Source organism: Hyperolius riggenbachi, chromosome 1, assembly GCF_040937935.1.
Source record: "Hyperolius riggenbachi isolate aHypRig1 chromosome 1, aHypRig1.pri, whole genome shotgun sequence".
NCBI lineage: Eukaryota > Metazoa > Chordata > Amphibia > Anura > Hyperoliidae > Hyperolius > Hyperolius riggenbachi.
Genome location: NC_090646.1, coordinates 629,259,076 through 629,271,246, shown reverse-complemented (window position 1 = coordinate 629,271,246; position 12,171 = coordinate 629,259,076). Strand labels below are relative to the sequence as shown.

The window sequence follows — 12,171 nt, the reverse complement described above, 5'->3', positions numbered from 1 at the left end:
AATAGGGGTTGCAGAGGTTGCAACTGCATTGGGGCCCTTGGGCCAGAGGGGCCCCGAAGGGCCCTCTCTCAATTACAGTATTAGCTTCCTATTGGTCCTGTGCTGGTGTGCTGTATCAAATGTTATGTATAGAGTGCTTGAGGGGCCCCCAATGTAAACCTGCATCGGGGCCCACAGCTCCTTAGCTACGGCACTGGCAACAACACGACAAATTACAGCTGAATTCAATGCAGGTGCATCACAAAGTATATCCCAACGCACAACAAGACAGACTTTGCAAAGGATGGGCTTTAGCAGCAGGAGACCATCAAGGGTGCCTTTAGTATCACAGATGTGATGATTTTTCAGTAATCAGAGACAAGCATTGATTCTCCTCGATGCAATTTTCTGACAGATTGATTATTTCAAACATCTGATCTGCAATTGATTTTTTTTTTTTAAATGACTGTTCACGTCTAGGAAAAATCATTAAAAAAAGATCAATTGTAAATCAGATCAGACATGTTGGAAATAATCGATCTGACAGTAAATCTGTCAGAAAATTGCATCACGTGTACCTAGCATAAGTGTATGGAGCCGTTCATGAAAAAAAATCCCCAAAAAACAAACACTTGCTCCTGAGGATCTGGGTGCAGGGAAAGCTGCCCTGAGACTCGAGAGACCTATGCTGACATTACACACGGAAGAAGCAGTGCTGCAGCCTCAGTCAGTGCATGTTAGGATTACATGACGTTTGGTTTGGGTGCTACTAATAGAACCGGGTAGCTGGGATAATGTCAGCAGCAAGCACAGAGCATGCTATTACTTATACTGCACACCAGAGGGCGCCCTTGGCACATGTTAAGGAAATAGTAGGCGTGGTAGAGACGTTCTAGAACGCCCAGCTGAGCGAAAAGCTACATAATATGCTGGGGTTGGTGACGTCACGAGAAACAGGTTCCAGGCTCCTCCTCGGACTTGTGATGATGCGCTCCCCGGGCTGGGTGCTGCGGGCGTTGCGGTCCCGCTGGAGGTCGTACAAGTACCGCTTCGTCCCCTGGGTGGCTCTGAACGTGGCCCGGAACCGCAGGTGTGTCACGTGTGCTGCACCCAGGCGCCTCCCCCTCACTATATGTGTCACGTGGTGTCCGGTGTCAGCGCTGGAAGCTGTGAAACAAGCCACACTGCAAAATGTCTTTATTTCTCAGATCACCAGACTTATAAACAGCTGACCAAAATGAAAGATCCCTGATAGAGGGCATGGCGCTGAGCAGAGGTCTAGCAGCGTGTATCACTGGTCTTTATGCATTTCACCGAATTTTCTCCTCCTGGGAGATATTTAACTTCTGTTTAAAATAACTTTTCAGCCCTCTGCAACTGGAAAAATAAGGGAAAAATACTGCCAAAATTATTTTCTTTCTTCTTGCTTGCTTGTGGCTTACAAGACATTTTATTGCTAATATCACCAAGGAGAAACATCAGGGAAATTTGAAATAATCAGATCTACTTACCTGTGGCTTTCTCCAGCCTCTGGAAGCCGATGCGTCCCTCACCGCAGTTTCGCTCTCAAGCAGTCTCCCGGGGTCCCCTAAGTAGCAACAGCCAGGTCGGGGCCACTGCACAGAACGCTCCAAGCTTCGGGACCGTGAGCGGCGCGGCGGCCACTGTGCGGCTCCTACAAAAAGGGGATTGTCACGGAGCAGTGAGGGACGCATAGGCCTCCAAGAGCTAGTAGACGCCCCAGGTAAACAGATCTGATTTTTTTTTTTTCATTTACATTTCTCTGATGTTTCCTTTAATGAGAACCTGTAATGAAAAAACACCCCTTGGGTGTACTTACCTCAGGAGCCGGAAGCCTCTGGATCCTAATGAGGTTTCATCCTCCACGATCCAGCGCTGGCAGCCCCAGTATATACAGCCAACAAGCCTGTCAGCTGTGTTACAGGCACTGTAGCGCCTGCAATATTTACCTTCCAGCGCAGTGGCGACTCTCAGGTGGGCTGCAGCAGAAATGGCCAATCTCAATTGGGTGCGCTCTACTGTACAGGCGCGAGTCACCTGCATGGTAGAGTGGACCCGATCGGATTCTGCTGGAGCCCACTGGAATGCCGCTACTGCGCTGGAGCAGGGAAGGTAAATATTTACATCAACACTGTTTGGGGGCTGCCAGTGTGGGATCCTGGAGGGTGAAGAGGATGGGGGAATCCTCATTAGGATCCAGAGGCTTTCCCTGCTCTTGACAAGTACCTCAGGTTTTTTTTTTCGTTACACATTGTTTTGGTCGAAAATCGATTGGGTGGCCATGTTGCGATACCGGTTCTCCTAGGGTTAGATATTGGTAGAGGGTGGCTCTGTGTGAGAATAGGGTTAGGTTAAGCGATAGTAAAATTTACCACTGTTTTACTACCAGAATTACCACTGCCGAATAGTAGAATATCAGTAATGTTACGACTACCGGCTATCTCTGGCTCCCAAATTACCGCGGCGTCTCTTTTTACATGTAGACTGTGTTGCTCCTGGATGATTCACTTTATTCTATGTGTTTTCATCGCACAGAACTCTGCGCTACGTGTCAGACACCTGCCAAGACAAAGTGATTCCCGATGCCGATGTGTGCGCCACACTCGTCCGCCTCTTCCGAGGTTTATTCAGGGCTGATTTATCCAGTCAGACGGATCTGCTCCGTATGCTTCCTGACTCCACCAAGTCCATGTATCGGGGTGCAGACACTGGGCATACAGTGAAGTGCCCCACTGAGCAGGACTTTGCTCTGCAAGCCAATGAAATATTGCACAAGTGCCTCGGTTTTTCCATAGAAAGACGTCAAAGTTCTCTGGACTCAGCTGGGATCGGTGTATTTGTATCCAGAGGAAATGTGCCCAAAGGAGCGCTGGTATCCATGTACCCTGGTACAGTCTATAATATGCTTTTCATTGTATACATTTATCCCTGTGGTCACCTTAGTTTTGTTTGTACACTTTAATTTTACTTTAAAGTGATACGAAACGCAGCATATCCTCTTTGCTCTAAAAGATTATTTACAGCATAAAATCTAATACCACAAAACCAAATTGTAGCAGAACAGCTTTCAAACAGTTAAACACAGCACTATGTTCTTCAGTGAAAATCTCCTTGCTTCAGTGGGCTGCTTCTGGCCGCATCCGAAGAGGTGATAACATTATCTTTTTTTTACATTCACATACATTTAGTAAACATTAGCAAACTGAGCTGAACTGTGAAGCAAAAAGAGCTGAGAAGTGATCACTAGATAGATTTTAATATATATAGTCAGGTCCATAAATATTGAGACATTGACAAAATTCTAACATTTTGACCAACAATGGATTTGAAATGAAACAAACACGATGTGCCTTAACTGCAGACTGTCAGCTTTAATTCGAGGGTATTTGCATCCAAATCAGGTGAACGGTGTAGGAATTATAACAGTTTGCATATGTGCCTCCCACTTGTTAAGGGACCAAAAGTAATGGGACAGAATAATAATCATAAATAAAACTTTCACTTTTTAATACTTTGTTGGAAATATTTTGCAGTCAATTATAGTCTGATGTCTGGAATGCATAGACATCACCAGATGCTGGGTTTCATCCCTGGTGATGCTCTGCCAGGCCTTTACTGCAACTGTCTTCAGTTCCTGCTTGTGAAGGGCACTTTCCCTTCAGTTTTGTCTTCAGCAAGTGAAATGCATGCACAATCGGATTCAGGCCATGTGATTGACTTGGCCATTGCATAACATTCCACTTCTCTTCCTTCAAAAACTCTTTGGTTGCTTTTGCAGTATGCTTTGGGTAATTGTCCATCAGCACTGTGAAGGGCCGTCCAATGAGTTCTGAAGCATTTGGCTGAATACAGAAGGTTGGGGCTGGTAAAAGGCAAAGCATGGTAGAAAGCAAGCAGAAGGTCAGGGCAGGTGATAAGCAAGCATGATAGAAGATCAGAAGGTGGTTGGAGTAGGTAGCATCCAAAGCATGGAAGACCAGCAGAAAGGGGTGGCAGATGGCAGACAGACATTGTGTGTTAGGCTAACTGAAGCTCAGGGCAGGTGGCAGACAGACACGGTGTGGAAAGTATAAGGCTAGCTGAAGCATGGGGCAGGTTGACGACAAATAGAAGGTTAGGGCAGGTAAGAGACAGGCATTGTGTGGTGAAAGGCTAGCTGAAGCTCTGGGCATGTGGACATCAAGCAGAAGGTTGGTACAGGTGGCAGACAGGCATGGTATGATGGAAAGCTAGAGGAAGCCCGGTGCAGGCAGGCATGATGGAAGGCTAAAGGAAGCCCGGGTCAGGTGGCAGACAGGCATGGTATGATGGAAAGCTATAGAAAGCCCGGAGCAGACAGGCCTGGTATGGTGGAAGGCTAGAGGAAGCCCGGTGCAGGCAGCTGACAGGCATGGTATGATAGATTTTTTGAGGTACTGTAGGAGGCGCCCGGTAGGAAAAATGGAATTTATGTGGTTCTAAATGGTAGGTACAGCATTATAAAGACAAAATGGTGTGATCCTACCTTCTAGATGTCCCCTGCGGGAAATATATAGATCAAGACGTATACTTGTATAATCAAATTTTATTTGGGGCACAGACAACGCGTTTCATGGTCAAAACCGCTTCCTCAGGTCAATTGAAGTGTCTATATTCCAAAGTAGTCTGGAGTCCGGGCGCCGATGGCGATCTAGAAGGTAGGATCACACCATTTTGTCTTTATAATGCTGTACCTACCATTTAGAACCACATAAATTCCATTTTTCCTACCGGGCGCCTCCTACAGTACCTCAAAACGTTTAGTACCCCTTAAATCTTAGGGGAAGATCATCGTCGGAGAATCTCTGACGGATCTGCCTTTTTGGAGAGTGACCAAGAGGGGATCAAAGGCCGAGTGGGCACGGTATTTCCCCACCAGTGAAAACGAGTGGTTGCCTCTTTCAGCAACCCACTCTTGTGAGTATAATACCTACTACTTTTGCGAAACTTATTTCGTATATATTAACGTGCTACACCAGATTGGGCTCCCGGACCCCTGTGTTTTTTGTCTTCTACTACTACTATGGTATGATAGAGGGCTAGAGGAAGCCCAGTGCAGGCAGAAAACAGGTATGGTATGGTGGAAGGCTAGAGAAAGCCCGTGCAGACAGGTATGGTATGGTGGTAGACTAGAAGAAGTCCAGTGCAGGCTGCAGACAGGCATGGTATGGTGGAAGGCTAGAGGAAGCCTAGTGAAGACAGGCATGATTTAGTGGACGGCTAGAGGAAGCCCGGTGCAGGCAGCAGAAAGGCATGGCGGAAGGCTAGTGGAAGCCCGGCACAGGTAGGCATGGTATGGTGAATGGCTAGAGGAAGCCTGTGGCAGGCATGGTATGGTGGAATGCTAGAGGAAGTCTGATGCAGACAGCAGATACGGTATGGTGAAAGGCTAGAAGGGAGCCTGTGGCAGGCAGGCATGTTATAGTGGAAGGCTAGAAGAAGTCTGATGCAGACAGCAGACATGGTATGGTGAAAGGCTAGAGGGAGCCTGTGGCAGGCATGGTATAGTGCAGGGATCTCAAACTCGCGGCCCGCGGGCCATTTGCGGCCCTCGATACAATATTTTGTGGTCCGCACCGGCAAAAGCTTCCTTATAGTTTGCTTCAGTGCTCCCAAGTAATCCGCTGCATCCCTGCCGCTAAACGAGGGCTGCAGAGCCCCCAAATCACCCGGGGGGGCAATCCGCCGGCATTTCCTGGAAGGGGCAGAGCTTTCAGCTCTGCCCCTCCTGACATCAATCGCGGCGCATCGCCGCCTCTGCCCGCCCCTCTCACTCTTCCTTCACAGAGTGGGGTCGGGAGAGGCGGTGATGCACCGCGATTGACGTCAGGAGGGGCAGAGCTGAAGCTGAAAGCTCTGCCCCTTCCAGGAAATGCCGGCCAGATTTCCCCCCGGGCGATTTGGGGGCTCTGCAGCCCTTGTTTTGCGGTGGGGACACGGCGGGTTACTTGTAATGGGAGCACTGAAGCAAACTATAAGGTAAAATATGCAACATAGTTCGCTTCAGTGTGAATTTGATTTTGAAATAAAAATCAATGCGGGGGGGAGGGGGGGGATAGCTGCTGATTGACTTTTTTTGTGAAATCCCTTATGCGGCCCAGTCTCATCCTGACTTTGCCTCCTGCGGCCCCCAGGTAAATTAAGTTTGAGACCCCTGGTATAGTGGAAGGCTAGAGGAAGCCAGGGTCAGGTGGCAGACAGGCATGGCTTGGTGGAAGGCTAGCTGAAGCTTGGGACAAGTGGGAGACAAGCATAAAGTTTAAGGAGATGGTATACAGGCACGATACTCGGGAAGGCTGGAGGAAGCCCGGGGTGGCTAAAGACAAGCAAAAGGTTTTTGCAGACACACATGGAGTGGTTAAAAAGTCTTTCCATGTCAGTTTTGGTGGCAGCTATGAATGCCTGTAAGCTCAGACAGCATTTTCCCCTAACTATAAAATTGCTACCTTTGGTGCCGCCTGTAAAGTACACCCACCCAGCCCAGTAATTCTTATATTCTGCATGAGTAGCTGCACAGGGCAGGAAGCATTGCAACGGAGTAGTCATCTGAAATAATCGCCAAAAATTGCCTGTAATAACTAGTCGGAGTTCTTGAAGACTTGTAGAGGAGAGAAGAAAATTGTAGGGAAAGATGGTATAGATACACAGTAAGGGCCGGAGCCCACTGACGCAGTTGTATCCGCTTTTCAGTTACACATCAATGTTAGAGATGGTAAAAAGCGGACAGTAGTGGATACAACTGCATTAGTGGGCTCAGGCCCTAATAGTTTTTACGCACAACGGTGGGTTGCAGATGATGCAACTACTCACACAGGCATGTGGGGAAGAACCGTCCCCACTCGGCCCTGTCAATGAGATGTGGTGGCTGCTGCTCCTAAACGAAAAAAGCCAAATCTCACTAAGTGAGACCAATTAGTAAGTTCCTCAGCAGAGGGTCATTGGTAAGCACTGGGGGGAGTTTAGGAGGTGGGAGGTGCCCGAGGATAGTAGGAGCATATGTATAAGGGGGTAGACCAGGCATGGGCAAACCCGGCCCTCCAGCTGTTATGGAACTACAAGTCCCACAATGCATTTGACTTTATGAGTAATGACTGTGGCTGTCAGACTCCTGCAATGTATTGTGGGACTTGTAGTTCCTTAACAGCTGGAGGGCCAAGTTTGCCCATGCCTGGGGTAGACTGTATGGTAAGCCTTACCTTGAGAAAGTCAATTTCGTAGAAGCGATATTTTTCAAAATCCAAAACAACGCGTTTGACAGCAACAGCCGCTTCAACAGGTCAAGTAAAAGTGCCTTAAAAGAATTAAGCAAAGCTCAGGACCAATCATAAAACAGATCATATAAAATGGATATATTTAAAACTACACTAGTATATACTAATATCTGTGATAGATGAGAATAATAAATAAAAGCATGATATTATGTGTACCACATTGTAATATATGATTTGCTGTCACTAGGCTTTTATTTATTATTCTCATCTATCACAGATATTAGTATTTTTTAGTGTACTTTTAAATGTATAAATTTTATATGATCTTTTTTTATGATTGGTCTAGAGCTTTGTTGTTGTTCTTTTAAGGCACTTTTACTTGACCCGATGAAGCGGCTGTTGCCATTAACCTTCCTGGCGGTAAGCCCGAGCTGAGCTCGGGCTATGCCGCCGGAAGGCACCGCTCAGGCCCCGCTGGGCCGATTTGCATAATTTTTTTTTTTTTTTTGCTGCACGCAGCTAGCACTTTGCTAGCTGCGTGCAGTGCCCGATCGCCGCCGCTACCCGCCGATCCGTCGCGCCGCCCCCCCCCAGACCCCGTGCGCTGCCTGGCCAATCAGTGCCAGGCAGCTCTATGGGGTGGATAGGAATCCCCTTTGACGTCACGACGTCATCCCGCCCCGTCGCCATGGCGACGGGGGAAGCCCTCCAGGAGATCCCGTTCTTTGAACGGGATCTCCTGAACGTCGATCGCCGGAGGCGATCGGAGGGGCTGGGGGGATGCCGCTGAGTAGCGGCTATCATGTAGCGAGACTTTGTCTCGCTACATTAAAAAAAAAAAAAATTTGCTGCCCCCTGGCGATTTTTTTTTTTTTTTTTTTTTTTTTTTTTTTTTTGCAAACCGCCAGGAGGGTTAAACGCGTTGTTTTGGTTTTTGAAAAATATCACTTCTATGAAACCGACTTCCTCAAGGTAAGGTTTTCTTACCGTATATTCTTCCCCTTATACATACGCTCCTACTATCCTTGGGCTCCTCCCACCTCCTAAACTCCCCCTAGTCGGAGATCTTGTTTGATTATGCCATACAATTTTTTTCGCCTTCTTATTGCTAGGTGCCATTTACCAGCAGTATGAGCCCATCTTTTTCCAGTCACTTGGAAACCCATTCATTTTCCGCTGTCTTGATGGTATCCTCGTTGATGGGAATGACAAGGGAATCTCCAAATCTGTTTACAGGTGAGTGATTCTATTTTGAAAACAGGTTTCACCACTGAGGGGTTTTACCCCTTCAGCATCCGAGCAATTTTCACCTTTCAGCTCTCCTTACATTCATTCGCCTATAACTTTATCATTACTTATCACATTGAAATGAACTATATCTTGTTTTCCCAGAACGTCATTTCGGACAGCACCCCTGGATGAGACTTGTCTCCCTCCCCACTGTGGACAGGAAACTGTTAAAAGAAGAATTTGCATAAGCAATAGGCAGCCACATATAAGATACTACACCTGCCACAGTACCTCAGTTTAGTTTCCTGTCCCGGACGGGATGCATGGGAGAGGTCTCCAGGAGTGCCATCCATGTCAGGCGGCAGGGGCAGCGTTTTCCAGGGCTCCAAGCAGCACTGTTCAGTGAACAGTCGGAGCCCTGCAGCGTGGAGGAGGCTTCTCCATCGGAGGCAGCAACTTTATGCGCGCATGTGCGTGCATTGGAGAGAGTTCACTTCCGGTTGAACCGGAGGTAGTCACGCGCTGGCGTCCCGCGTGATCTGAAGTCTGAGCCGGGCGGCAGGGGCCGCGGCGGTGATTAGGAATTGGCATACAGCTGATTCCTTAAGGTAAGAAGCTGATTAAGCATATGCTTAGCCGGCAGGGGCCGCATACATAATTGGATCAGCTGCATCAAATCAGCAGCACAGGTATAAGTTTGTAGAGTCCATGATGCACTCTGGTTTGTGGCTGGGATGATGGAGGACGCCTCTGGGTCAGCTCCTGCACAATCTGCTGAATCTGCCCAGGATCCCTCTCTGGCAAGTAGATGTGGTTATGTTTCTTCTGCTTGGCTGGATGTATGTTATGTATAGAGGGATTTGTCTAATGGCTGGCTATCGTTTATTATGTTTTATACCCAAAAGACATAAGACTGAGAAGGTTGAAAAGTCTGAAAAATGTTCTACTCAGTCCAGTCAGCATGGATTGGCAACTCTGAATGGAAATTGTGCCAGTATTGTACAGAGAAGGTCCACAGCAATAGGAAATTAAAGATTCTGCTATTGCTTCTACCGCCTCAGCCGCTTCAGATGGGCCTGGGACTAGTACTGCTATGTCTTATCTACCTGTTATAGCTAATCCATCATCTCCTATGTTGTCTGCACCTCCAACTATGCCTCCTGGTTCCATATAGTAGCGCAATCGCATAGTGGAAATTGAAGTGCGATTGGGATCGCAAATGCGGTTGCGATCGCATTTCATAGTGGAAAAGAGCCCTAACCGCAATGTTTTTTCCTGAATTAATGAAAGACTTACTAATAGGTATTAAGTCTGAGCAGAAATCTTTGACACCTTTGGATCAAATGTATGAGAGTTTGGCAGATCCTCATTCTCTGCTTATTCCAGTCCATGCTACTCTTAAGATTAGGATTAAGGAGTGGGATAATCTAGGAAAAGGTTTTTTTTGGCCCAGATCATTATCTAAATGTTTTTCTTCTGAAGATCAGGGTTTTGGGGAACCCCGCCTAAATTAGATCCATATTTTTCAAGGGTATCAAACAAAACTGACCTACTTTTTTGAGGATTTCTGGGAAATTTTGAATGATTTCCCTAAAGTTTGGAATGCTTTCAATTATCTAGTGGACGCTTCAGATGATACGGTTAAATTTATGGCCAGAACTACGGCATTAGTTAATTCAGCCAGAAGAGGTGTATGGGTAAAAACTTGGAATGATGTCAATTCTTCAAAATCAAGTTGTGGTGTACCTTGTGAAGGGGGTCTGCTGTTTGAGTCAGTTAGACAACCCTCTAGACAGAACGGCAGACACACACATATATATATAAAAAAAAAAAAGTATTCCTGTTAACCACCCTGGCGTTCTGATTAAATCGCCAGGGTGGCTGCGGGAGGGTTTTTTTTAAATAAAAAAAAAACTATTTCATGCAGCCAACTGAAAGTTGGCTGCATGAAAGCCCACTAGAGGGCGCTCCGGAGGCGATCTTCCGATCGCCTCCGGCGGCAAGAAATAACACGGAAGGCCGCAATGAGCGGCCCTCCGTGTTTCGCTTCCCTCGTCGCCATGGCGACGAGCGGAGTGACGTCATGGACGTCAGCCGACGTCCTGACGTCAGCCGCCTCCGATCCAGCCCTTAGCGCTGGCCGGAACTGTTTGTTCCGGCTACGCTGGGCTCGGGCGGCTGGGGGGACCCTCTTTCGCCGCTGCACGCGGCGGATCGCCACGCTGCAGCGGCGATCAGGCAGCACACGCGGCTGGCAAAGTGCCGGCTGCGTGTGCTGCTTTTTATTTGGTGGAAATCGGCCCAGCAGGGCCTGAGCGGCAGCCTCTGGCGGTGTTGGACGAGCTGAGCACGTCCAGACCGCTCAGCAGGTTAAAGGAATTCTATTGATTCACATATTTTTAATTGACACAGGAATTGTTTGGGAAGTGTTGCTAAGTACTGGTGTATACATTTTAGTAGCAACCTCTTTGTTTACTGTTATCAAAATGCTTTCAAACTTTACTGACAAAACTGACTCTGAGCCATGAGGAGAGGGGAAATTCCCCTCACACTTGATCAGTTAACTCTGTGTAACTGTGTGTGACAGAGAGAACAGCTGCAGCTTCTGTGTCCTGTTTCGGTCTGTTTCGGTCGAAGTGTCTGTAGAGAGCAGAGAAAATGTTACTAATTGTTACAGCTTTTCATACTGTTTTTTGCTTTCAGAGTTTGTTTGATATTTGCTTTCTGTAGTCCGATATGCAACTCTGGCTGTGCATTGAAGTAGACACCCTTTCTGCAATTGATTTGTCCCAATATAGCTAATCCTACCCTCAGTAAATTACAGCTTTTGCCTCTGATATTTAACATGAAAGGTAGGAAAATGTTTACACAGCAACTTAGACATTATTTGTACATTGTCATTTTAGAACACTTGGGTATCGATAGTATTCCTTTAAGAAAGGACCTTTTCAAAGTAAACGGTCCTTTCGTCCCTCCTTCTAAGAATAAGTCAGATCCCTAGTCCTCTAAGGGCAGGAGATGGGTTCTCTACAAGTCACAGAAGCCTAAGGGCCCGTTCAGACTGCACACGTTTCCAGCTGCGTTTGGAAACGCGTGTAGAAGGCCAACACGCACGACATCAGACAGTGCATAGAGTGCACTGTCTGATGTTCACACTGCATGCGTTCCGGACCTGTGCGGTCCGGAAACGCATGCTGCACGCAGATTTAGCAAAAACGCGCGGCTGTCCCATTCACTTTTCAGTGATGGGATCAGCCACGCAACGTATACAAGCGCGGATGGCGTGCGTTCGTACGCGTTGCGCTCCGCATGCGTGGCCGTCCGCGTTTGTAATGTGAACCGGCCCTAAGTCCAACTTCACTTTTACCAAGAAGTCAGATAAGCAATGACGCTAGTATTCCAGTGAGATGGAGAATTGCAAATTTCAAAACATGGCAACTACAGTGCACAAAATATTGGTTATTTAGGCTTCTTTCACAGTGGGACGTTACAGGCGCAGGTTAGAGCAGCTTGTAACGCAGCCCAGCTCACAGTAATGAAAAATCAATGGGCTGTTTACAGTGCCCACGTTGTGTTACACTGTAACGCTGGACGTTTAAAGAAAGTGCATCATGCTGTGCGTTACTCCACAGTCAAGCCAGCACCATCCGTAGTATTTAAAGCTCTTTATTTCTCTTTAAAAAGCATGACAAGCTTATCACAGCGACAGCAG

General features: G+C 47.2%; 1 protein-coding gene across 3 annotated transcripts in view; it reads left to right on the top strand.

Annotated features, from left to right (window-relative positions):
- Positions 1 to 669: 669 nt before the first annotated feature.
- Positions 670 to 12,171, top strand: part of SETD9 (SET domain containing 9) — a 29,116-nt gene continuing 17,614 nt past the window's right edge. The window contains exons 1-3 of one of the 3 annotated variants that reach the window (XM_068271832.1): positions 670 to 1,069; positions 2,536 to 2,888; positions 8,342 to 8,465. In XM_068271832.1, coding sequence (XP_068127933.1) covers positions 906 to 1,069; positions 2,536 to 2,888; positions 8,342 to 8,465 — 641 coding nt within the window. In that variant the 5' untranslated portion in view covers positions 670 to 905. Of the gene's footprint in view, positions 1,070 to 1,109; positions 1,256 to 2,535; positions 2,889 to 8,341; positions 8,466 to 12,171 lie in introns of those variants that run through there. The other 2 variants (XM_068271831.1, XM_068271833.1) reach the window with 2 other exon arrangements.